General features: G+C 41.4%; 4 protein-coding genes across 6 annotated transcripts; 1 reads left to right on the plus strand and 3 right to left on the minus strand.

The window, feature by feature from the left end:
• Positions 1-39: 39 nt before the first annotated feature.
• Positions 40-5887, minus strand: fads6 (fatty acid desaturase 6). Of its 2 annotated transcripts, XM_068305967.1 has the most exons (7): positions 5403-5887; positions 4796-4962; positions 3668-3848; positions 3274-3461; positions 1499-1678; positions 516-650; positions 40-177 (listed from the first exon to the last, which is right to left on the minus strand). In XM_068305967.1, the coding sequence occupies exons 1-7, from the start codon at positions 5575-5577 to the stop codon at positions 175-177; spliced, it is 1029 nt and encodes a 342-aa protein (XP_068162068.1). In that variant the 5' UTR covers positions 5578-5887; the 3' UTR covers positions 40-174. The 2 variants fall into 2 exon arrangements, with proteins under 2 accessions (XP_068162068.1, XP_068162066.1); XM_068305965.1 differs by lacking the exon at positions 40-177 and having other exon boundaries at positions 261-650; positions 5403-5886.
• A 1844-nt stretch (positions 5888-7731) lies between these two features.
• On the minus strand, positions 7732-15269 carry LOC137588445 (fatty acid desaturase 6-like). The gene is made up of 6 exons (XM_068305542.1): positions 14610-15269; positions 12908-13074; positions 11685-11865; positions 11353-11540; positions 9539-9718; positions 7732-9060 (listed from the first exon to the last, which is right to left on the minus strand). Exons 1-6 carry the CDS (start codon positions 14869-14871, stop codon positions 8911-8913), a joined length of 1128 nt encoding a protein of 375 aa, XP_068161643.1. The 5' UTR covers positions 14872-15269; the 3' UTR covers positions 7732-8910.
• Positions 15270-16304: 1035 nt separating this feature from the next.
• Positions 16305-21539, minus strand: LOC137588739 (pre-mRNA splicing regulator USH1G-like). The gene is made up of 4 exons (XM_068305985.1): positions 21303-21539; positions 18356-18803; positions 16948-17771; positions 16305-16426 (listed from the first exon to the last, which is right to left on the minus strand). The coding sequence occupies exons 1-3, from the start codon at positions 21464-21466 to the stop codon at positions 16950-16952; spliced, it is 1434 nt and encodes a 477-aa protein (XP_068162086.1). The 5' UTR covers positions 21467-21539; the 3' UTR covers positions 16305-16426; positions 16948-16949.
• Positions 21540-21748: 209 nt separating this feature from the next.
• Positions 21749-26983, plus strand: LOC137588833 (proton channel OTOP3-like). Of its 2 annotated transcripts, none has more exons than XM_068306127.1 (8): positions 21749-21887; positions 23724-24306; positions 24393-24529; positions 25306-25364; positions 25514-25668; positions 25781-26463; positions 26541-26705; positions 26803-26983. In XM_068306127.1, exons 2-8 carry the CDS (start codon positions 23925-23927, stop codon positions 26971-26973), a joined length of 1752 nt encoding a protein of 583 aa, XP_068162228.1. In that variant the 5' UTR covers positions 21749-21887; positions 23724-23924; the 3' UTR covers positions 26974-26983. The 2 variants fall into 2 exon arrangements, with proteins under 2 accessions (XP_068162228.1, XP_068162229.1); XM_068306128.1 differs by having other exon boundaries at positions 21775-21887; positions 23704-24306.
• Positions 26984-27020: the final 37 nt, after the last annotated feature.

Here is a 27020-nt window from a genome sequence, read left to right on the forward strand (position 1 = left end):
TGAGCTTCATGTTAATTGATCGGTCCCAAATTACCGGTAGGTGTGTGTGTGTGTGTGTGTGTGTGTGTGTTTGTCTGCATCTCTGTGTGGCTCCGCGGAGCACTGGCGTCGTGCCTGGAGTTTCCCCAACCTCATGCCACCGGTCAGCTGGGATAGGCTCCAGCTCCCCGCGACTCACTGCAGCGGATGATGCGGTAAAAAATTAATGAATGAGTGAAAAGCAATTTAACATAAGATGCACAGACCAGTAGATACTGGAATACAAAACAATTTATATTTATTTTAAGGCAACAAAAAACAGTGCTTTTTAGTGTAATTACAGTGCAGTTAAACATGTGCAATCGACAACATAGAGAAAATGCATCGATAACAACAGCAACAACATGTGATTGTTTTCCCTATCTTATCAGTTTATTTGATTAAAAACATATTTTGTATTTAGGAGTCGAAACATTGTAGCTTGTGAGCAACAGCCGTTTGATCTGAGTGGTATCAGTCCTTCACTGCACTCCCACCAGCTCTGTGATGGGTGGGGCGAACACCATCAGCTCCTTGTATTTGTGGAAGAAGAGGCGCAGACGGGAAAGGTAGCTGTCCTCCTGGTATGGAAGCTTCTTTTCAGTCAGATACTTGGACACGAGAGGTTTGACCTGAAGACACAGGACCAGTTAAATGACACCTTTATTTGCAATAAATTATTTTGTCATGACTTCTAATAACAGTTAAATTTATTTTAATCTTAACCTTTAATCTTGGTGTTTTTCTGCATTAACACGATCTGTATTTTCAGAGCCTTGCATTCCTTGCACTCAATCAAATTCATTTCCTTCACCTGGGTTGCCTCAGTGACCTGTAACCCATCTTTCAAGCAGTCTTCATTCTACATATAGTCTTTTCATCCCTCAGTCCCCTACCAGATTGTTGGTGTTCATCCTACTTTTCATTATTCCTGATTACCCAGTACAGATTCTGCCTACTGTCTGCCCCTTATTGGATTTGTTTACTTGTTATGCTTTATCCCCAGGCTCTGCCTAAACCTGATCCTTGTGGGATTTGTTTTCCTGTTACCTGGTACCTGAAAGCTGCTTTTGAATGAAATATGGATTTTGGGTTCCATGTGTCACTTCTGTCTGAAGCCTGCCATTTAAATTAAAATCATTATTTCCCACATTGCAACTTTTTAGGCCTAGTTCTACTAAATGCTGAGGTCTTTCAAGCTGCTTACTTAGCTATATAATATTTCCTGGTAAACATCTGAAGTTACAACAATATGGCTATTATAAATTAGGCAATAAAACCAAATACAATCACTTTTACCAGTAATTTGGTTGTGACCCTTTAATAAGGAAGCCTCAATCTTTATTGTCACTTACCTCATGGAATTTCCTGTTTGTTCACATCTCTGAACTAATGAACTAAACTAATGCACAACAAATAAATAAACAAATACAAAATACTGTATAATGATACTGTATAATGACATAATATCATTTCCTGCCTTCAAACACATGTGATCTGAGAGGAAGGGAAAGAGATGGTGCTCCACATGGCAGTTGATGAGCGAGTGTCCAAACAACAAGTCCATCAGGGCGTTTCGTGGTAGGTTCAGGACCCCGTGGGTCATTTGGTAGATCCTCTTGGGTCGACTAGTGGTTGAGAACATGTTGAGGCCAATGTGCTGCAGATTACACAGATTGAATTGGTTGAATTGGCCGCGGAAATCACACATAAAATATGCAGAAAATATCATTTCCATTTTATGTGAACCAGCCATATGTGTATGATTCAATGTTAGGGTACTCAGAGTCAAGTTAGTGGCTGATCTGGAGCTTTGATTGAATCACATCATTTTAATCAGCAGATGGATGTGATGCAGTGAGGACTGGAGTGAGGTTTTCTTACAGGGGTTATATTATGAAAATAGTTTTGGTTTTTTTTCTGATCTCGACATATAGAGTGATCCTCCGTAAGCCTACCAACTCCTAGAATGAGGAAAACAAAGGGGTCCTGCATCAACTGTACAGCCCACAAACTTGTGAAACGGTGCTCAAACACACTGATCAGAATCAGCTCCTTCCGTGATATAATGACAGGAGTGATGGGATCAGTCTGGCCCCATCTGTACAAGGACGCTCCTGTCTTCCAAAATAAGGGGGTGTTCTTCCCTGAGGTGTGTCCAGTGGTAAGGTGTGTTGCAATGTTGTCACTCAGAGCTTGACAAGCAAGTTGCTCAGTTGTTGGTTGTACAAGTCAACACATCTGCTAATATTCTGTCCTAGCCAAAGAAGAATGGACGACACAGTGGTTACGTTTTATTTTTAATATCAACATTCTGCCTACAGTACTTTGCTTGTAAATGTTAGCCCATGGTACCATTAGCCACATCCTCTCCAAGAGAGGGGCGTGTAACAGCCGTTGACAGATGGAGCTCATTAGAACAGAACTGTTCTCAGTAGAAATCATTTGAGGGAATTTTATGCAGCTGAAATTTAGGATCACATATCAGTTTGGGGTGAAATACTTAGAAAACATTGGAGATCAGTGGTCCCCAAACTAAGTTCCGCGGGCCGAATGCGGCTCACCTCCACATTTGGCGTAGCCCCATGAACAGTACCAGAAAAATGGAACAGAGCATAATATGGGACCTTTAAATTATAGTCTGTTTCCAAAGAGACACAGTAAGAAGTCAACTTTTGATTTAAAATTCATTCATTCATTCATTTTCCGATACACTTTTCAGTTGGTGCCGGTTGCGGAGAGCTGGAGCCTATCCCAGTTGACTAAGGGTGTGAGGCGGGGAAACTCCGGGCGCGACGCAGTGCACCACGAATCCAAAATGTGGTCCAGAAATATTCAGTTTGCTGTCATAAAATATTAAAAACAAGATAATATATTAACACTTGAGATTCATATTACAAGGGCAGCACGGTGGCGGAGTAGGTAGCGCTGTTGCCGCACAGCAAGGCGGTTCTAGGTTCGAGTCCCGCTCTGTGCGGAGTTTGCAGGTTTTCCCCGTGTCTGCGTGGGTTCTCTCTGGGTTCTCCAGCTTCCACCCACCTCTAAAAAACACCATGCGCTTCAGGTTACCTGGCCGTTTCAAATTGCCCGAAGTGTGTGTGAGCGTGTGTTGTCTGTCTTTGTGGCTCTGCGGCGCACTGGCGTTGCGCCCGGAGTTTGTCTCTCTTCATGGCCTAAGACAGCTGAGACAGGCTCCAGCTTCCCGTGACCCACTATGGCGGATAAAGTGGTTTGGAAGATGGAGGTATTTCTCACCTGGAAAATGTTGACATGAACGTATGGCACCGAGAACATTGCTCTGCAAACTAGCATACAGAGCAAAGCGCTGAGAGGAGACAGGAAGCCAGACACATGGATCAGCAGCCAATACTGTGAATACAGGCCCAGCGTCATCAACGGGATGGTCCTACCCATGTGGCCCCAAGAGTGTTCTTTGAGGTGAGCTGCGAAACCAGAGAATCAGAAGCCATCACATGCTTGAGAATAAACTCACACTCAACTGAGAGAGGCGAGGTAACACAAGACCTTGAACAATATCAGAAGCTAAGATATCTATCTCAAGCTTATGCTGATATTCACATTTCATGTTCAAGTATTTGAGCAAACTCATAAACTGCCGGTTCTCCCTCAGTCCTGTGCCGCCTCTTACCGAGTGCAACAAGTGGAGTGATGATCGGCACGGCCAGGGGTGCTATGAACAAGTAGATGGTGCGAGGCAGGAAGGGGACCTTCCATACGCTGGAGTCTCCCAGTCCAATGACGTTAGTGTGAGCGTGATGCATCTTAATGTGACCCTGAATGGCAGCTCGGGCTGAGAAGGAGCCGCAGATCTGAATGGATGAACACAAGCTTATGAGCCCTCATCAAAAGAAAAATGACACGAAAGCAACATGCCGAATGGAAACATGTCTCGAGGATGTGACGACACGTAACTTGTTTCAGCTCTTTATCAGCCAGCCTCTGAAAGAAGACATCACCCTGTATCTGCTTCATATCATGGCAGCACCATGTAACCACAGATCTCTGTGGCTCTATTATAGTGACCCAATATATTTAGTCACCCTAAAAATATTTGTTTTAATGTGATGTGAAACTGATGTGAAACTGAATCCAGTGCACTGTAGAGGAAGATCATGAGCCTCAGTATTTTATTGGCCTGTTATAGTTTTACAGTTTCAGTAACCTGATTCCTAGCGTTAACCACAGTCATGAGGGTAATCATTCACTCTTGTCAATATTAATGTTTCAAGAGTCAAGCATAGCTTGACATTTCACCTTTATTTACATAGGGTCTGTTGTTCGAGCATGAACCTCACCCTGTTCTCTTGCCCCTGTGCAGCAGTAAACTGAGGCTTCACTGATGCCACTCGAATCAATATGAGAGGATTGCTTCCATTTACCTGACTACAACTGCAGCAGGAAAAGAAAGTAGGCCATCTTAACACTTTAAAAGAACTGGTAGGTTTAGTTTTACCCTTTTAGCCCAGAATAGCTGTCTCCCACGGTTTCTAGTCTTTCTACTTCCTTAACTGGCAACAAACGTTCGCTTCACGTTTATCCTGCAGACATAAAAGCTTTATCGATCTTCCATTGTCAGCAAGAAAACAAATCAAATTTCCCCTCTGAAACCAAAGTTTTGCTTTAAGTGCTCTAACTGATCATGTTTACTTTCAGCAGCTGGATTTTTTAAAGCACTGCTTCAGGACTACAAGTGACAACTAAAGCAAAACAAGCTGGTGCTCCATGTTAGCATCCAGTTGATTTCTGAGCACCTCACCTCGATAAAGAAAATGGCCCAGAGCTTCCCCAGTGTCTTCGACTCGCTCAGCGCCCCATGGCTGGCCAGATGTGTCCCTTTGGTGGTGATGACAGCGTGGGCCACGCCCATCAGCAGCATGCCGGCTGAAAAACACAGGGTCTGAGAGGATCCTAGCAGCAGGAAGGCTGTGAGAGAGGACAGGAGAGGACAGACACACACTAGTATAGACATCAAATACTCATACACAACTTGAAAAAAAAGTTTAAAAAAAAATCATATATAGAATTGGTCAGATGCTCTGTGTTCTTCAAAATGCTATTGAAAAACTGTCAAAAGTCAAACTGTTGAAATAACAACAACAACAACAACAACAACAATAATAATAATAATAATAATAATAATAATTGATTAATTAATTAAAGCCTAACAATTTTATAGGCTTTTCACATTTCCATACAGTCTGCATTGTAGCGATAACTAACAACATTTCAAGGTAACAAACAGAGCACATGTCAATCATATTCCTACATCATCATCAGAATGATTAGCACCATTATGACGAAAATGTGTGACACTCGAGCTGCTGGGGAATACAGCTGATGAAGATTCCAGTGTGAAGTCTTACCAGGCGGCAGACACAGGAACGCCGCCGCCAGGATGCTGCAATCGAAGCCTCTCTTCTCCCACCAGCTGCTCTCTTTCACCACCATCTGCACCAGTCTTGTGAGCTCCATCATCAGCGACTCCTTCTCCGTCTCCTCTCCACCGGTCCATTTGTTCCATTTCTCGCACCCCTTCATCTCTTCACTGCACTTTGACACCAATATTCCATGTCTTCAGTTTCTGTCTGTCAGCTTTGTTTCACCTCCTCTTTCTTGTGCCGTTTGAAAATAACAGGCTCAGCCACTTATGTCAAGTAGTAGTTCCTGAATCACAATGAAGAGCCTATAAAACCACACCTAGAGGATGTCAGTCCAATAAATATAAAACAGTTTTAGTTTAAACTCTTATCCACTCCTGAAGCATTTAAATGCAAGCAAGCAGACCAGCATAAACAAAAACGGAGGAAAAAAAGCCCTAAAATGCCTCCAACCATGGCCCACCCCTTTCCAGAAGAAAGAAGAAACCACAGGGTGGAGCCAACGATGCAAACTAGGAAGTATAGAGTTGCAATTCCCACATGCATTGTGTTTGAACATGACCCTTTGTACACACTGATAAACGTATCATTAACTGCTCTGTAGCTCTGTTACAATGTGATTGAAATGTCCACATGAGACTGAAAGATCGTTCATGCAGGCTTTGACAAATGTAAATTGTCAACAAATAGTTTCCAGCCATCTGAAATACTGCAGTGCAGACATAATAGAAAGTTGCTGGCTGCTTTCTGACATTTGATTTCATCCACTCAACTCGGAGTTAAAGATGACAGTGAGAAGATGACAATTCAGTCTGATATCAGGAGAAAAACGTTTGCGGTCCTTCTTTCTAGGACACAACCTGCACCTCTTCTGCTGGCGACGTGTGTCTGTTCCCTGTGGCCAGGTGGCAGCAGTCTTTGTCTCTCCAACCCTTTCCATTGCTGCTGTGATGTAGGCTGGTAGGTCCGGGATACCTTCCAGAAGACTTTTAATGTGAGGTGGCACAAGCGTTATTAGGAAGTGTTTGTCGTCCATGGGTGATGCCTGTGTAAACTGCAGTGTGCTGAACCCTGAAAAGTGTATAGGCATTCAGAGATGTGATGTCAATCATGTTATAGCAGAACAACATGTATCACTAAAAAAATTAAGTTAATAAATAGGGTAATGACTTACAAGTGTGTTGCTCTATAGCAGTGAGCTCCTGGGTGGTGAGCTTGCTGACACCAGATGTGGTGATTGGAAAGTTTCAGCAGAAGTGGATAATGGACAACAGATGTGTAAGTGGGACAGTAAAAGTGGCTAAAAAGTAAAGGATCATACAAAATCACATAAAAAGTATTTGGTGTATCTGACCCCACTCGTGGAAGAGTGTGATAGTGATACAAGGTCTGCAATTTCTTGAAAATAATTTATAATGTTTTAAAAATGAAAATGGCCTCACATCACAAACACAATTTATGAAGAATACTTGCAATATGAATGTATCACAAGCTTATATTTTGAAAATATTGAAGAAAAACAAGCCAATGGGTCATGCCTGACCCCACATGTGCATCTAAGCGTTAAATGAATTAAAGTAAACAGACAACAGTTTGCTCATGTTATAACTTTATGAGACAAGTGTGTTTTCGGTTTACTCTGCTGCCCTCAAGTGGTTACAATATATAGCTCGTCATATGCACAGTATATCATATGCTTTACACTTGACCAAATATTTTTAAGAATTAGAAAGGATCCCCCACCTACATATTTGAATATATACACATTATGATTTAAATTAATGCCTTCCCCTTGAACTGCTACCTTATCATGGTGGGGGAATTGCAGCTTGAAATACCGGGTCTTCTTACAGTCCCTGGGAGGGACATTGAACAATGCTTTGAATGGGGCTTTGGTCAGGGACACCCAAGCTTTAGCCACCAAGGTGGTTGCCAAGCTCCTTGATGGCAGGGCACCGGGGATGGATAAGATTAACCCTGAGTACCTCAAGTTTATGAATATGCAGGGATTGTCTTGGCTGATGTGTCTCTGTAACACGGCGGTTGGGACAGTACCTCTGGATTGGCTTTGGGTTGGATTGGGGAGGGTTGCAGCTAATAGTGAAGAGAATGGGAGGAGGATCAGCACCATGGCCATGGTTGTTGACCAGAAAAAGATGGATGGATGGATTGATGAATGGATGGATGGATGGATGGGTGGATAGATGGATTGATGGATGGATGGATGGATGGATGGATGGATGTGTATAAAAGCAAGAGACGTAATTTAATCAGAGTGGAAAGAAATTCAACATAAGAAGCACAGACCATTAGATACCAGAATATTTTTTTATTTATTAAAAGGCATCAAAACAGTGCTTTTTAAAAATGCATTTAAAATGAGAAAAAACACACTACCAACACCTCTCCTTAGTGTAATTACAGTGCAGTTAAGGATGTGCCATAGACGACACAGAGAATTTGCATTGATAACAACAGCAACAACATGTGTCACCGTGCAAACAGGAGCTCTTTTCTCCAAGGACCATTGGTTATGTTTACCAGTAGCAGATTTGTTTCACTAGCTTATCTCAGGTTAGTTCAGCATAAATGGGAAAAAGACAATAAATGGGAAAAAGACAATTATTTTGTCTGTATTAGACTTGTGATAATCAAAAAGTTAAAGGAATACCTGAACATCTTGGAAATGCTGTGTGTCTGACCATTAAGTAGATTATGGTGCTGCAGGCAGGAACCCATTATCCCAGATTATCATGAAGACCAAGAGAAGAGACTAAAATTGGATAAAATGTATCTATACTGTATTTAATATCTAAATGTCTTAACTAACCATTTACAGTTGAAATATTTCTACTTGCATGTCATGATGGCCGCTAATAACTGATTTTAGCTAAATTAAAAACGAACTTATAAATGATAAATCCAATATATTGCATTGGATTTATCCAACACAATATATTGGATAAAGTGCGTTAAAGGCCAAGATGCCACAAACAAGTTTTCTATTCATGTTCAGTTTTTGTAAATGTTAATTGATATAGAGAACAAATATTTCATTATGAACAAGTTCTTTGACATCTCTTATAACATTTGACGCTGCTGATGTTGCATGTTAAAGTTACAGGAGGTGTTTGGTAGCCATCATTATTCTGGACCGGCAGGTCAAAGTGCAGCTCGCTGATTTAAGTTATTTGGTTTGTAGGTCAAAAGCTGTGTTTAACCTTCACAGGTGACTTATAAAGTCACACAAATTAAAGTCAATCAAGACATCTTTTGGTTGAGTATTTATAAGTACTATCTATCAAACTATTTCAATCTGCATACATAATCTAATAATTCAAAAAAACTACAATAGAGATTTCATGTTCACTTAACTTCTAACATCTTGTGACAATGTGCTACTGATTTAAACACATTTTATATTTCAGAGTCTAAATGCTGTAGCTTGTGCTCATGAGCAGCAGCTGTTTTCGATCTGAGTGGTATCAGTCCTTCACTGCACTCCCACCAGCTCTGTGATGGGTGGGGCGAACACCATCAGCTCCTTGTATTTGTGGAAGAAGAGGCGCAGACGGGAAAGGTAGCTGTCCTCCTGGTATGGAAGCTTCTTTTCAGTCAGATACTTGGACACGAGAGGTTTGACCTGAAAACACAGGGCAAATTTTAACGACACCTATATATTTGCATCAAAATGATTTTGTCATGACTGCTGATAACACTTAAGTTTATTTTTAATCTTGGCCTTTTCCTGCATTAATATCCTCTGTCTTTTCAAAGCCTGTATGCACTGATTACGCTGTGTTTGACAGCCGCTTTCGAATTAAATATGGATTTTAATTCTACTTTTAATTGTACTTCAAAAAGATTTCCTGGTAAAAATCTGAAGTGACAACAATATAATTATGATTATTATAAAAATAGGCAATTAAACTAAATACAATACTTTTACCAGTAATTTGGTTGTGACCCTTTAATGAAGAAACTTCAGTCGGTATTATCAAGTACCTCAAGGAATTTTTTGTTTGTTCACATCTCTGAACTCATGAACTAAATTATCGCACAATAAATAAATCCATCCAAACAGATAAGATACTGTATAATGACATAATATAATTTCCTACCTTTAAACACATGTGATCTGAGAGGAAAGGAAAGAGATGGTGCTCCACGTGGCAGTTGATGAGCGAGTGTCCAAACATCCAGTCCAGCAAGACGTTTCGTGGTAGGTTCAGGACCCCGTGGGTCATTTGGTAGATCCTCTTGGGTCGACTGGTGGGTGAGAACATGTCGAGGCCAATGTGCTGCAGATTACACAGACTGGATTTGTTGGAAGTTGAGGAAATCACACATAAAATATGCAGAAAGCATCATTTCTATTTTATCTGCGGTCTTGAGTAATTCATTAAATTACTCAAGATTACTCAAGATTAACAACATTAAATAGCTCTACTGTCTTTACTATCAAGGACAGCAAATTTTCCCCCTGTTGCGTTAATTCCTCTAACTGATCAAAGTTACCTTCAATACATCATAAGAAGAGTTTATTGTTCTCAGACAAGCTAATGGAGTCCACTCCACCTAAAGTCATCCTCACGGAAGTGCTGATTTCTGGGGGGGTGTCACTTTGACACCCCCCAGAAAGTCTCATACACAATGACACTTTCCAACAACAGCAAAAGGAGACCAAGAGAAGATATGGTTTCCAGCCAGATCCCACACCAAGAAGAAAAATATTCCCAGGATTTCACATCAAGAACCTGTATTTTTTAATCCACCTTCACACACTGTGATCGGAACAATACACAATGACCTGTGTGATCTGGAGAGACCATGCATGAATTGTTTCTTTTTATCCTGTTAGTTCCCTGACTGCCCCGATAACATACAAAGCTGCACTGGAGAAAAAGTTTCTCAGATGTCTTTGGAACAAAAGGTGCCCTCATAACCATTTGGCATGGTGAACCGGCTCTAGTACATTGTATGAATACAATGTTAGGGTAGTCAGAGTCCAGTTAGTGGCTGATCCTGAGCTTTTGATTGAATCACATGATTTTAATCAGCAGATGGATGTAATTCAGTGAGGACTGGATTGAGGTTTTCTTAAAAGGGCTCAAATGTAAAACACATTTTTTTCTGGTCTCTACATATTAAGTAGTCCTCCCAAACCCCTACCAACTCCTAGAATGAAGAAAACAAAGGGGTCCTGGACAGACTGTGCAGCCCACAATCAAACACACTGATCACAATTAGCTCCTTTTGTGATGTAATGACAGGACTGATTAACATATCCCAGCCCCATCTCCGCAAGATCCCTCCCTTTCCTCTTATCAGGGAGTGTTCATCCCTGAGGTGTGTCCAGCGGTAAAGTAGCAGTGTGGTGCAATGTTGTCGCTCACAGCTAGACACACAAGTTTCTCAGTTATTGGTTGTAAAAATCAACATACTGTAACTGCTAATATTCTTCCCCAAACAAATAATAACTAAATAGACCATGGTTGCATTTTAATTTGTACTTTTTACATTTTAAACATCAGCCCATAGTGCCGTTAGCCACATCCTCTCCAAGAGAGAGGTGTGTGACAGACAAGGCAGGCATTGACAGACAGAGCTCATTATCATTTAATGGTGCAGGCCAGAAACAGCTGAGTGTCCGTCCAACAACTTTTACACAGCTGAAATTCAGGACCACAGATCAATTCAGGTCAATAAATTTCAAATACAGTGTAGTTGGACATCTGACACCTGTGTGAAATTGATTGAGAGGAGTATAATATGGGAACATTTAAGTTACAGTCTGATTCCAAAAAGGACTGTAACAACTTTAATGTGGTCAAAAATATTCAGTTTGCTGTCATAAAAGATTTTAAAATTAGCATTGAAGACTCATAATACTGAGAGCATTCAGCCCTGCTGGCCTGCTGGAGGTATTTCTCACCTGGAAAATGTTGACATGGATGTATGGAACCGAGAACATTGCTCTGCAAACTAGCATGCAGAGCAAAGCGCTGAGAGGAGACAGGAAGCCAGACACATGGATCAGCAGCCAATACTGTGAATACAGGCCCAGCATCATCATCAGGATGGTCCTACCCATGTGGCCCAAAGAGTGTTCTTTGAGGTGAGCTGCAAAACCAGAGAATCAGAAGCCATCACATGTGCGAGAATAAAGTCACACACAAGCTTATGCTGATATTCACATTTCATGTACAAATATTTGAGCAAACTCATAAACTGTCGGTTCTCCCTCAGTCCTGTGGCGCCTCTCACCGAGTGCAACAAGTGGAGTGATGATCGGCACGGCCAGGGGTGCTATGAACAAGTAGATGGTGCGAGGCAGGAAGGGGACCTTCCATACGCTGGAGTCTCCCAGTCCAATGACGTTAGTGTGAGCGTGATGCATCTTAATGTGACCCTGAACGCCGGCTCGAGCTGAGAAGGAGCTGCAGATCTGAATGGATGAACACAAGCTTATGAGCCCCCATCAAAAGAAAAATGACACGAAAGCAACATGCTGAAAGAGTTATCTGCTTCATCTGAAACAGTCATAATTTTTCATGCTGGCTAATGTCCTTAAACTCTCCCTGACAGACAAGTCAGTAAATATTTTAAAAAATCAGGCAGGGAAATCCATACTTGTTAGTTGTATTACTTTCTTTTCTACTCAGTTTGATTCTTGGAGCATTAGACCACGGGGAAAAACAGTAAATGTTATGATGATGTTTGGATTACTTAAAGAGTTCCTGGACATTTAGTAAATAGACACATTCCCGGTTCATGAGTTCACTCAACTTTTCCAGCCCAGACAATATTATTCAACACAGCTTCAGTAACGTGATTCCCAGCAGAACTACAACGGTAATCATTCACTCTTGTCAATATTAATGTTTCTGGAGTCGAGCACAGGTTGGCATTTCACCTTTATTTACATAGGGTCTGTTGTTCGAGCATGAATCTCACCCTGTTCTCTTGCCCCTGTGCAGCAGTAAACTGAGGCTTCACTGATGGCACTTGAAACAATAATACAGATATTTTTGTATTGGCAGGAATTAGGAGAGGAAATTGTTTACATTCACTAAACTGCAGCTGCAGCATTACCAGGATTTAGGCCTGTCCAATTTACATCTTATAAACACATAATGTCTGTATGAATTATTTAGCTTGAAGAGAACTTGTAGGTTTAGTTTTACCCTTTTAGCCCAGAATAGCTGTCTCCCACGGTTTCTAGTCTTTCTACTTCCTTAACTGGCAACAAACTCTCGCTTCACGTTTATCCTGCAGACATAAAAGCTTTATCGATCTTCCAATGTCAGCAAGAAAACAAATCAAATTTCCCCTCTGAAACCAAAGTTTTGCTTTAAGTACTCTGACTGATCATGTTTACTTTCAGCAGCTGGATTTTTTAAAGCACTGCTTCAGGACTACAAGTGACAACTAAAGCAAAACAAGCTGGTGCTCCATGTTAGCATCCAGTTTATTTCTGAGCATCTCACCTCGATAAAGAAAATGGCCCAGAGCTTCCCCAGTGTCTTCGACTCGCTCAGCGCCCCATGGCTGGCCAGATGTGTCCCTTTGGTGGTGATGACAGCGTGGGCCACGCCCATCAGCAGCATGCCGGCTGAAAAACACAGGGTCTGAGAGGATCCTAGCAGCAGGAAGGCTGTGAGAGAGGACAGGAGAGGACAGACACACACTAGTATAGACATCAAATACTCATACACAACTCGCAACAGATCACCAGTCATTTTCCAATCCTTTTCTTGACCATCTTTCTTTTCTAGATTTGTTTCTACCGCTCTTCCCACAGTCCACCAAAATGAACATCATGCTAGTGGCCCCACGATGCTCCAATGATGATTACACAGTGAAGACCAGAGCTCACTCAAATAAAGGCATTTTACCTCAGACTACTTTAGCTGGATTTTGAATACCTTTGTTAGGCAGAATTCTTCCATTCCACTCTACTTTACAAAGTTTCATTTTCAGGGGGCAATGAATGGATATTAATCCATCCAGCAGTTACACACACACTCAAATATAGACAAGACGATGCTCTGTGTGTGTGAAGTCATGCCGTCACACACTGGATGTGTGTCATGATCAAGTCACTTTGTTTTGTTTGTACTTATAGTCCTGCTTTATTTTTTACATGACGTTGAATTTCTTATCATCTTGGTTGCTGTGTCTATATTTCAACCCTGATAATTCAGTTTATTATTCACGAACATGACGTTATCACTGTCAACTTCCTGTCTCGACATACAGTTTGATGACTGGTCTCTTTTATCAATAATGCGCCAGCAAAAGCAAACAGCGAGGCTTCTTTGGCTATGTATAATAGCTGCATGGAAGAGATTTGCATCTCCCCTTCCTCATTCTATAAAGCATATTTAGTCTGTGCTTGAGGGAAACGTCACAACTGCAAAAACAATTAGCCTAGAATAATTCAGGCACATCTAAAAGTATGGATTATACATTAAACTTGATCCCATGGTGTTGCTGGGGCTCACTGGCAACAATAGTCCCTCTTCTAATTGAGGTTATGTAGCTGACCACTAGTGACCCAGATAAAGGGGGACCATGGGATACTGTGAAAGTACACACCAGAATGACGGCGCTGCTAGATCGACAGAACAGTATTTGAATGTGTAAACACTCAAGATGGAATGTGATCAACTGCAAATCACACATGAAAATTTGTGAGATAGTTACAGCTGAAATTATAGATCAGTGTTAAACTTTATTCAACAAACAAAGGCAGTAATTTTCAAGGTTGGTGTGGGATTACATTTGACTAGTTTCAGACTCTCAGATGTGGATATGTTTAGTTTTCTTGTCTACTTTGACATAAAACTGAACACTTTTGGTAACTTAGGACTGCTAAGTAGGATTAATAGGACTATTTTGGAAAAAGTTAAATATGTTTGTATATAATGGGTCAGGGTTTATTTTGTCTTCTTCATAATGCTATTGAAGAACTATGTGAAAGGTCAAACAGTAAAACTAATCATGGATTAAAGCCCCTCAATTTTATAGTCTATTTCATGTTTTCCTGCAGCACACATTCTGCATAGTAGAGATAACTGACAATATTTCAAGGTAACAAACAACAAATGTCAATTGTATTCCTACATCATCATCAGAATGATTTGCACCATGAGGACAGCTGATGAAGATTCCAGTGTGAAGTCTTACCAGGCGGCAGACACAGGAACGCCGCCGCCAGGATGCTGCAATCGATGCCTCTCTTCTCCCACCAGCTGCTCTCTTTCACCACCATCTGCACCAGTCTTGTGAGCTCCATCATCAGCGACTCCTTCTCCGCTTCATCTCCACCTGCCCACTCGTTCTCCTTCCTGTACCCCTTCATTTCTTCGCTGCACTCTGACACCACTTTCCTCTTGACTAACATTCCCCCCATCCTCCTGTCTTCTTCATCCTCTGGAACATTCTTCATGTCAAACTCCTGTGCTGCAGCTCATTCCAAAGTCACCATGTGGTTTGTGTCCTATTGTGAGCAGCCAGCGATATGCCCAGCAGACACACTATATTCTGAACATAAAGTCCACAGTTCAAGGTTAGCATTGCGAAAGTCCTCGTTGGGGAGAAGCATTGTCAAAGAGGCCCAGCCCCCTTCCTGCTGATTCAAGATCCTCATGGAGCCTCCTTTCCTACCTCCTTCTCATGTCTCTTGCACTGTTCCCTCTCTTTCTTTTCCGTCAGCTGACTCCTTATGCAATCCAGAAGCAGAGGAATTTATTGTCCTGCTGCCCAAATGTGTAAGACTGCCCTGTTATGTGATAGACCCTAAAACCCTCACACAGGCAACCACCAAGCAACGCTCTCTCTTCTCTGGTGTCTCATACATTGTGCATGTCGCTCACCCCTTCGTGTTTTTTTTCTCTCTGCCTCCTTTCCCCTCCCATCTCTGTAACCTTGGCAAATGTCCTGGGAAAGGAGAGGGAGGAAGGGGGGCTGTTCAGTTGTCTCGTCACGTGAGAAAAGGAGGAGACGCCGGCATGCAAGAATGTACCCTGAGATTTGGGATGTGAGTCTGTTGGCACATGGGAGTATATATATCTACATGCACATATCAAATGTCTGCACTGCATTTCATCTGGACACAGGCCAGTGTTCTGGGTTTCATTTAATGCTGACTGCGGTATGCACTTCAGAAGGTGGAGTGTGTTTATTTTATCCTCCACAGGACATCAGGTACTGCTGAGGGGGGGTTGGGGGGCAGACTGTCTGGCAGCTCTTCTTACAACCTCTCACAGTTTTCCTGTTGTTCTTATTCAAATGGACTCCAATCACCCTTCATTTTGTACAGACAGACCATGAGAATAATACCTGAGGATAGGGGAGGAGGTGCTGATGTTAGGCAAACACTGGTTGGTTTTGTAAGGATACATCCAGACACAAAACTTTATCCTTCATTTTATTTTATATTATATGGTTGTATGTATTTGTTCATGTACAAAAACAGACTTTCTCCACCATTTACATACAAAGGTACTCTCCAGTGCGCAGATGGATGGCCCTTCATGGAAACCAAATCCACCCCAGAGCAACCTGAGATAACAGCGTTATCTAGCTCACACTCTCATAACCCCACAGAATCTGCCCACTAGTGCAATTGCAAAAGTGTTTGCAGAGCAGCAGCCAGTCAGGGTACATTTTTATTTATGAATAATCACATATATAAATAGTATTTATATGGCATGGAGAGAAAAATCACATGTTTGAGGTAAGAAAACTATACAAAGAGGACTTTATAAACATGGTGAAAGAATTACATTCAATTGAAAACAAAATCAGCCACTGATCCTTCTGTTAATACCTTATGCGAAGATATCAGGAGATATGCTCGTATCTATGTGTACATGTGGCAAAGTCTTCCATTAAAATGTATATTGCTTTTATTCACTTTCAATCAGGTGCCTATAGACTTCATGTTCTCTCAGCAGTCTGTAAAGGGGAGGAGCCTCCATCTCATATCTCCTTTGCGAGTCCTGTAAAATACCATAATGTATCACTGATAAAATATTCATATATATGTGTGTGTGTGTGTGTCTATATATATATATATATATATATATATATATATATATATATATATATATATATATAGACACACACACACACATATACACACACACATACATACACGTATATATACGTGTATATATATATATACATATATATATACAGTATGTATATATACAGTATGTACGCTGTATATATACAGTATGTATATATAATGGAAATGGCTCAAAAGTCTATAAAGCTCCAAAGTGGGACTTTTTTCTTATGTTGCCACTAGGTGGTGCTACATAGACAGTTGAATAACGTTCTTGTGAGTCTTCAGTTGTTCAATATTAAGCGATGTCACACGAGCACACAGGTGCATGGTGTATAAAATAAGCATCTTATATTAAATTGAACAATGTTTTGCTCATTGATGAGGTGCAAGTAAAAGTATTTCACTGATGTGACATTATTTTGTTAAAAATAGTTCTGTGTGACTCCATACCTTTATAGCTCAGTGTCTTCAATGGCCTCTGGTTCTTCGAGGGTTTCCAGCCGTCTTTTGCAGGCATCAATTAGTTTTTTCCTTGGACCCAGTGGAATATGAATACTAGTCAGGTCCTGATCTGAACAAAGCAGCAAAGCCTGGAGGTCAATCTTCTCCCTCTTGAAGATCTGTATGAACTCACTGAGGCTTTGAGAGGCCAGAAAGGTTACCAGAGGACTGTTCTCTGGCTCCATGTCTTGATCCAGCCCAACATCGATCTCCTCCCAGGGTAACTCTTGATTGTTCCTTTCTTGCAGGCTCAAGGCGCTACCAATACTGTCTTCATCGAAGCTGGGAGAGCGTCGAGGCAGATGTCCCCGTAGACGAACATTAGGTGCCCGGCCTACAGGTTCACTCCCCGCTACACTCCTTTCATCCCGGGCCCCAATATCAAACATGCCTCCAGTTGTATAGTTCCTCCTGAACACCATGGTCCCCAGCCCAGGTCGGGTGAACAGGGAATCACGTCCGGAGTCAGCACTGATCTCAGAGTACGCAGCCTCGTGGAGGCCCGGGTCGCTCATGGCATGAGAGATAGTGTCCACGTCGTCGTCATTGTCATGTGGGAACATATCGCGAATGTTGAGACGTGACTGATCCTTGGGGTTGGTATATGTGCCCTGTTTCAGGAACATGACATCATTGCCAAGTTGAAGGCCAGACAGAGAACGCACACTTTTCCTCCCATCCTCATAGATCTTGAACGATCCATCGACTTGTTTCTTCTTCTCCAGTTTCTTCTGGATTTTGGTCTTGCCTTTGGCTGTGGAATGCAGGGTGGCCTGACAGGAAAGTATAGAAATCAATCAAACAAAAAACAGACAATAGAGCAATTCAAATAGACAAGAACGGATTCCAAAAGATCCTGGTTTCTTTGAACCTACTGTAGAAAGACAATCTTTTTCTTTTCTCCCACTGAAATAAGTTCCCAAAGGGAATCATCAAAGGTTGTTCCTTCTTTTTCTTAGATGGAAAAGATTACGGCCTTAGAAATGCAGCATGGAGTTTGGACAAGATCTGCAGTGCTACCTTCAATCTCTGTCCTATTTTCTCTGAGCACCACAAAATCCATTGGAGATTAGAACTGGTCCCATGACTCTGTGATTGTGTACACATATTTATCAGTTGGGTCTCAAAAACAAAACAGAGACGGTTTTGCCGGCACTGAGATGTTAGCATCTGGTATAAATAGAGTGTAATATTTGACCTATTGTCCACGAGTGTGTCCAAAAAATTAGTACATAAAATCTTTTTTCAACACATTTTATATGTCCAGGCTGAATGATGAAAGAAACTTTACTGTTCAGAACAGAACAGTTGCACTGTATAATCTATACATTGAAGACAAAAATTCAAATGCAAACACCTGTGAGTATGGCATGCTGGAGGTGACAGTGTTGAACTTGCGGCTCAATGTGCTGCTGCTATTGTAGCTTGAGATGCTAGCAGAATCAAAGTTGTCCAAACTTGCCGACTCCTTCATGAACCGCCTCTCCATGCGTTCGTGGTGCTTCTTCTGAAGCTTTGCGCACTCTTTGATCCGGCGCTCTGCTGCCCGGAACGCCCGGTCCTTGAATTTGCTAATCAGTTTGGGATTGAGGGTGATCTGCTTGGCAGCGATAGAGTCCAGGTAGCGAACACAGTCCATGTGTCCCTTGGTGGCTGCCATGTCAAGTGGTGTGTGGTAGTCGTTGTCCAGACACCACACGTTGGCACCGAAAGCCACCAGGAAAGACAGGCAGTTGTGGTGGCCGTTGGCAGCTGCCAGGTGAAGAGGGGTGTTGCCCCAGATGTCACACTTATCTGGATCACCCCTGAAAACACAGAAGATAAGATATTGTATCTCAACAATACTGGATTCATAGAGTATATCAGGATATGGAGCGCCATGAAAGATTGAAAAATTTATCATTAATTCTGATTCAAAATGGTCTTTTTCTGCCTTTTTCAAGTGGTTATAATGTTAGCTGAATGCTAGCATCTACTGCTTGGGTTAATAATTTGATAAGTGTGGTAGTCACCCCTGGATGCAAATCATGGAAACCCTGTGATATCAGTAAAGTACTACCAGTAATGATGTGCCAGCAATCACCTGTCAAACAACACACATTGGACTTTGACTTTTCATTACAACTTGATTATACTGCAGTTCAGTGAAACACATGTAGCATGTTGACTTTTCCATATCATATACACAAGGATGAATTGTTTTATTGAAGTGAAGTCCTTCCACACATATGGACAGGATGTCTGAGCCATAATCAATAATTAAAGGACTGCAGGTTAAACATGACAGCGGTGATTTTGCATTATTTATTACTGACACACACCATGAGTCTTTTTTTGCAGACACCTACGGACACTGTTACCACACCCCTGCAAGGTGATGCTGAGGTGATGCCCATTAAGGTGGTGACCTTTATCGGAACACACCCTGATTTCAGGTTCCGTCAGTGAAGCCACTTCCTTTCAAATAACTCGATTAATGAAAAACTAAAGAATATCAGAGCTTGTTTTTATATCTGCAAACTGCATTAAATGAGATCATAACCCAGAAGTTGTCAAAGGACCTGTATCACCGCAGTATGCTCACAATAAATCACTATCTTTAAACTGTAACTGGACCACTTGTAGCTCTGCCAGGAGCTCTGACTCACTGAGTTCAATCATTTGTTTACTAGCTGGATGTTTGGCAAGCAATTAAACATTAATATTCCCTTTAATGCCAAATGGACTGGGTGTGTAGTCTGACTTTAGAAACCTGGAGTTCTCATGACTAAACTAACATCATAAGTGGTTTACAAAAACATACCTATTGAGTTGAACTAGCCCAGATACCAGAAACTACCCAGTTCTAGTGGAATGCTATATTGTCATTAGCAATACTAACACTGCTGGCCAATTTTACTTCTATGCTTCACATGATTTAAAGCAATGCATTTTCTATGCTTTGTAGGAACAAACTGTAGCTGCTGATTTCACACAGCTAGCTCAGTGTGCTAATCTGGTATCATCCTGACACGGTGGAGCAGCCTGAAGAGTCAAAACACTGAAACTGTTATTCCCACTTAGAAAGACAGCCATCACTAGATAGCATTCCAGGAGAGGGCAGTATGCAAGTGTGTGTGTGTGTGTGTGTGTGTGTGTGTGTGTGTGTGTGTGTGTGTGTGTGTGTGTGTGTGTGTGTGTGTGTGTGTCTATCTTAATTCACTCTGTATATACTGTGTATGTATGTATACATACACACACACACACACACACACATATATATATATATATATATATATATATATACATATATATAGTGTTGTAAATCTTTGTACAATACACACTCTAAGTAGCAGACAGCAGAAATGTTACAAGGACAATTAAAATGCTGTCCTTCAAATCAAACACGCTGTGAGGTTTGATCTGCAGCTTAGTCATGGACACTGTTCTTTGTTCTCCAGATCCAGCCTGCATTGAATTCTTCAGGGACTGTTTTATGATGAAGATGCACCATCCTTCACAGTGACCTTTCCTGTATGTACAGTTGTTCTTCAGAGTCAAACTCGGCCAGTCTTTTCTTTACAGCTTGCTGTATAAACCTGTCACCAGCAGCATGACGTATTGCCTCCCTCCTGGAATGTCTGCTGCCACAGAGAACTGTGACTTAATGTTACACTCTGTGAAAGGCAGCATTGTCTCTTTGTCTTCCGCTTAAACAAAAGCTTCTCAAGCAACATTAGCTTTAACTTACCTCACCAGAATATAAACCTACTCTTCAACCATTTTTAATGTTATAATGTTTTAATGTTGCTTTTGAGATGGACTTGTTTAAAGTTATTGAGGCCTGTTAGTAATTGATCGGTATAAAAATGGATTATGTATTGTAACTTAATCAGACCAGCATTGGCTCTCATCTTCTATGTAATGGATTAGCCTGAGCTGTGAGCGAGAATGAGTATAAAATGACGCTGCCTCAGATGTATCAGCACTCAGTCGCTCTCTATAGTGTAATAGTGTGTATTTATGTCATGCAACCCACTGTCGGTGACCTTTCTCTGTAATTACGCTGTGTAACTACACTGACCTCTACTGCTGCACTGATTAGATTGGGGTATTTTCAGTTAGTATTCCCTCAGGATGAGGTGGAGCGTAAGTGTCCTTCTCATTGATTAAAGTACATTGAAAGCATTCCCTGTGAAACAAATGTCATTTCTGCAGAAAATAAGATAAATAGAAAAAAATAAAACTCTTCAGATCTTGACGCACTTTGAAGAAAAAAAAGAAAAGAAAAAAAGAATTGAATTGCTCAATGAAATGACGCTCACCCTCTCCCCACGATGAGTCGCAGCGCCTCCAGGTTGCCATGGTAGGCGGCCCACAAGGTGGGTGTCATCCCATCTTCATCAGGTGCGTTCAGCTCCTTCCGTGTCGCCTCCTTCAGCACGGCCAGGTAGCCGTCCCGGGCCGCCCGGTGGTACCGGTCGTTCATGGCGGCGCCTTGGGCTCACTCTGAGTCCGGTCCCATGGGGGGTGTGGAGGGGTCGCCCCGTTATTCAGGCAACTTTACGTCCTGGACGCAGCGTGACTGAGCAGCGGGCGGTTGGGGAGACGCGGGGCGGCATCACGGACTGGTTACCAACACGACGCTTTCTGGTTGTCAGGGAGGGGCGGGGGAGGGGGCGGGGTTATGTGCGGTAGACACGCCCCTTGATAATATAAACGCTGTAGCAGGATAAAAAGAATAGAATAGAATCAGTAGTAGTCGTGAAACATTTTAAACTACTAACTTGTTTATTCTTCTGTTGACTATATAATACTGTATTAAATAAATTCTGGCCCTAAGCTGATATTATTTGACAAGGATGGAAAAAGACTCCGAAGTCCATCTTGATGCTCTCTACATTTATACAGTAAGTAAGGTTTTCATCATTATTCATAAATCCTAAATGATTTTATATATTTATATTTGTAAATCATCATGTAGATGAATATCAGCACTCAGGTGAAGAATAAAGAATATGTTTGATGATGTCAAGAGCTCATTATAATATGAGCTTTCATTTTTTTTGTTTCATTGTATTTTTCTCCAAAAAAAATATATACTGATAACAGTCTCAGCAGTAACCGTGGCTACATTCATATTTATTATGCAGCAACCTAGAATTCCATATACTGTTAATATTTCCCTGAGATAGTCGACAATGCATGAAAAGAACATGCTTGACCACGCAGTGAATTATTTATCACTAATCCACCATACATAATACGCTGCAATTCAAATTGATGAGCTGTGTCTGCATATGAATCCACAGGAGAGTATTGGCCAGACTAAATGGTACACAGTACACACTAGTGCAAAGTTGACTGCCATTTACCATCAATCTTGTGTCAGCAGCTGTGGTATCTAGACATACACACCGTCATTACCGGACGTCTGTTCCAGTAGTATGACCCATAGGTAACCTTTGGATCTGATATATCCACTAACTTTAAAGAAGGCCTTGAAAGCCCTGCATTTTCATCTTGTCTGTTTACCAAATATGATGTCAGAGCCAGGAAACATATCTGAGTAGCACTAACCAGAAGATCATTTCAACCATCCGTAAGACTGAGGCCAGCCACCAAAATAATAAAGCTCATCTAGGCTGCTTGTAAATGGAATCTCGACCCATCCACTGGGAGGTTCCGTCGCATCAAGATAATGCACGTTATTCACTTCACCTGTCAGAAGTTATAACCTAATGTCTAATTGGCACAACTCAACCAGCGTTGGGATCCCTCAGGAGCAGTTTGAAACCCCCTCTAGAATGTTGTCACTATGAATGCACTTCTGAAAATGGATAGAGTGGATCGAAAGTTCTCAGCCTAAAGCAATAAACATTTAGCTGATCAATTATAGATTACATCTACTATAAAGTTTAAGTCAACCATTGGATGAATTTATCTTTCCCATGTTTCAGCCTTACATTATGAATCCATGGAATTTAAATGCATCTGCTGTGCATTAAAATTCTTGATATGACCTTTTCATGTGATGTTGTATGTTCTCATCTGTTGTCAATGCATTACCTTCAGTACGAGATGATCGCCACAACCACAGTTTGGAGCGTGTGGGATGTGAAGAGATGTACTGCTGTGGATGTGGGCAGCAGCAACACGCATGACCACCAAGACATTTGCATCCATTTGAATTTACCACATTACTCGAATTTTAGTACCACCTCACCTTTCTGCCAGATGGCAAGAGTGATTTTACGTCACAATCTTAAAAGACAGATTTGCTAAATAAAGCAAGGTGATGTAAAAATAAAATAAAATAAGAGGCAAAGCTGTGATATATAGATGTTCTCTTAATGGGCTGATACATGCAAAATGAGCTGTATTATCATTTACATTTGAAACTGAAACTCGACTGTATCACCAGCTGCTACTTGAGACAAACAATGATAAGAGTGATTAAATTTTATAAGTCAGTTCCTGGTGTGGACTGTACTCAAACAATGACACAACATGGTACACAACCAACTGATAAACACTTTCAAAGTAAAATATCGTCTTTGGCTTCAAGAAAAAAAAAAAAGCTTGCAGGTTGTCAGAGACTCTGTGGACGTTGTTTCATCAGACGTTGGCCAGGTTGTTTTAGTCGGGTCAAAGTTCAAGTGACACAACCTGAGAATAGGTGCAAGTGAAAAGTACACATGATACCTGTTTCTTTTTCTATGAAAGGTATGTTGTTATTAATCTAGTGAACTGTGACCACACCCACGCCAGTATTGGAGGCGGATCAGAAGGCGTAGCGGCACATTTCGGCCACATGCCCACACACGTTGAACGGCAGGAGATCAGTTTGAATGCCTGGGAGAAAACTCTGGAAACTGGATTCAAAAGAGAAAAATAATACAAGGGAGGTTTAAAGAAAAGTATTTTTAGAAGAAGAATAAAAAAAGATGAACATGAACTCAGATCCTGGAGTGATAGAGATGGATTCCACCTGGAGGACAACAGAAAACTCTTGCAGTGATGAGCCACTCAGTGGCACAGAACATCAGATCCAGGCGCCAGAGCTGGATCCCATGCTGGTTTGGGTTCCCAGTGGCAGACGTCTGATATCTGGACTGCTGGGTCTTAACGTGGTCCTGCTGGGAGCTGCCCTATTGGCAGGGCAGGCTTTCAACCCTGATGGCCTAAGGCATCAAGAGCCCCTGGTATTCATGCTGCTCCTGATGGGGGCCAGCTTGATTTGGATGCTGTGGTACCTGCTGTGGGCCAGGAAACAACCTGACATATGTCCACACAAAGACCACCATGCCGGGGGGATCACTGTCGTTTGTAAGTTCCCATGTAATATGAAAAACGCAGGCATTTGTTTTGGATCATGTAATGAAATATTCCTCTTCTCTTTCACTGTGGTTCAGTGGTCCTCCTGCTTTTTGCTGCTTTCAGTCTGATGCTCTATATCTGCAAGACTGGTTATTTGATCAGCATGAAGGAGTGTAAACCTGCTGTTAAAGTGCTCGCTCCCTTCTTTGAAGCACCGTTTCTCACACTGCAGGTAATGATTTAAAATCCCCGGGGTAAAAAATCACCGCCTTGTTGTCTAAAAGGGACACCAGGTTCTTACAACGAAATATGCTGAGCAACCTGAAAGGGTATAAATAGAGAACGCTGTGAAGTTACAGATTTTCATAAGGTTATCCTGTGATATGTAGGATTATAAGTAATTAGAATTTTTTTTATACATATATTTTTATATAAAAGAAGATTTTATATATAAAACTGAGATATAAGGAGTAAAACATATCATGAGCAGAGTTAATGTTCTACTAAATAAAGGTCAAGAGGAAATAGAAATGGAGGTACGATATCTCAGATATGCAGAGAGCCAATTGTGTTGATAAGTGTTGAATTTAATTCCCAGTGAATTTCTATTAATGGGTGAGAAATGTGTTATTTCTTGAATATTGTTACTCTAGTCAAAGAAAAAAATTAATGTAAGTATTAAAAAATCTTAATTCAACTTGGTTACATTCTTACACTTTGTTTAAAATACTTTCATAGCTGGATAATCTATGGTGTAATCCCTACTGTTAAACCCAAGAGGTAGTTTATAATAAAAGTTTATGAGACTCACAAAATGTAAAATCTGTGTTTCACTTCTCTCCTGAATGCAAAAAACAAAACAGATTTCAATATGTATGCTTTTAACTAAACACTCAAATCTATTTATCTATAGCATTTACAACAAGATTATTTGAAGTAAGGCTTGATAAATTCCATTTTTTCCCTTTTATCATAAATAAGTGTTCTGTTTGAATATTTCTTTTGCAGACATATTTACTGTGGGCTCACTCCAAAGACTGCATTCACAGGCACAAGATAATCACCAGGTGCTTCGGTCTACTACCGTTTAAACATTAATTATTACGATTGGGACTGCAAACAAGCATTATTCCATTATTGATTAATCTGATGACTCTTTACTTAAGGTCTTGTATGTGTTTTAATTTCTATTTCTTTTCCTTTACGTTCGATGTAGATCCGGCCTCATGTTGATCCTCTCGGCCGACCTGCTGCTGTGGCTGAACACGGTAACGGAGGAAACCATCCATGAGGAGATCGAATTCGAAAAAGAAAACATGCTTACTTTCAGCAACATAAAGTCATTTGAAGTGAACATCTCTGAATCATTAGGTAGTTAATTTAAGTTGGATCTAGTCATACACCCCTGCTTTTAACTGTATATATAAATATATATATATAAAATGTATATATTTTAAGTATATTCCTCCATGCATGCCTCCAGGAATCTCCAACGAGACACTCTGTCAGTGCAGTGCAAGTGCTGCCTGTCTCGCCTTCAGAAAAGGAATTGAAATCATTTATCCCTTCAACATGGAGTACTACCTGATGGCGGGCTGTATGATCTACGTGATGTGGAAGAACGTGGGTCGCAAGATGACTGCTAGTCAACACCACATTACTGAGAAACTGACTGTGCGTATTATCTTCCAAGGTGGGATTATATACGGCATTGTGTTTGGCGTCCTGGTCCTCATAGCAGGAGCGACCATCTTCATTCTCTACCAGATTTGGGTGAGCCAGCCGCAGCTTCGCCTCACTGCCTTCCTGATTTTTTACGGCTACCACATAGTGGTCATGCCTATCATGTCTCTTTGCTGCCTGGCTGGGATGTTGGTACACAGGCTGGAGAGAAGGGCAGATGAGGCAGGACACAACCCAACACGTAGCCTGGATGTGGTCCTCCTTGTTGGAGCAGCTTTGGGTCAGCTAGCACTATCTTACTTCTCTCTGGTGGCGGCCCTAGCAGTAGGAACCCAAAGGCCGCTGGGAGGCCTCGACCTATCCTACTCCCTCCTCAGTCTAATGGAATTAATCCTTCAGAATATCTTCATCATTGAGGGCCTCCACAGGCACCCGAGTCTCCTTGCCAAGAAGAAATCCAAGCAGAAGAAAAGCATATTCAAGGTAAATTCCCCCCGTATCCTGCATTCTGCTGTGTTGACTTCCAATAATGACTGAAATGGTTTTGTTTGGTCTAACAGTCTAAGAAGAAGGTTTCTGCACCAGTGCAAGAGGAGAAGAGGACAGATCTTTCTCTACTTGAAAGGAATGCATCAGCTGCTGCTCGAAAGCCAGATCAAAAAAACTCTGGGACAAAAAGAGCAATCAGAGAAATCTGTGCTTTTCTCATCCTTTCTAATATCATGGTAATAGTTTCTTTTTAAAAAAATAGTAAAAAAAGAATGTACAATCCTTTCTTGTTTCTGCATTTCTGTGATGCATCCCTCTTTCCTCTCCTTGCAGCTGTGGATCATCCCTGCCTTCGGAGTCCACCCTCAGTTTGAGAACGGCCTCGGGAAAGAGTTTTTTGGTTTCTCTGCTTGGTTTGTTCTGGTAAACCTCGGCCAGCCACTCTGTGTTTTCTACAGGATGCACTCTGTGGCAGCTTTGATGGAGATCCTCATCTCTGCTTAAGAAGCAGCACGGACTGCATGACAATTATAGTAGAAATGAGCAATATT

Source organism: Antennarius striatus, chromosome 21, assembly GCF_040054535.1.
Source record: "Antennarius striatus isolate MH-2024 chromosome 21, ASM4005453v1, whole genome shotgun sequence".
Classification (NCBI taxonomy): domain Eukaryota; kingdom Metazoa; phylum Chordata; class Actinopteri; order Lophiiformes; family Antennariidae; genus Antennarius; species Antennarius striatus.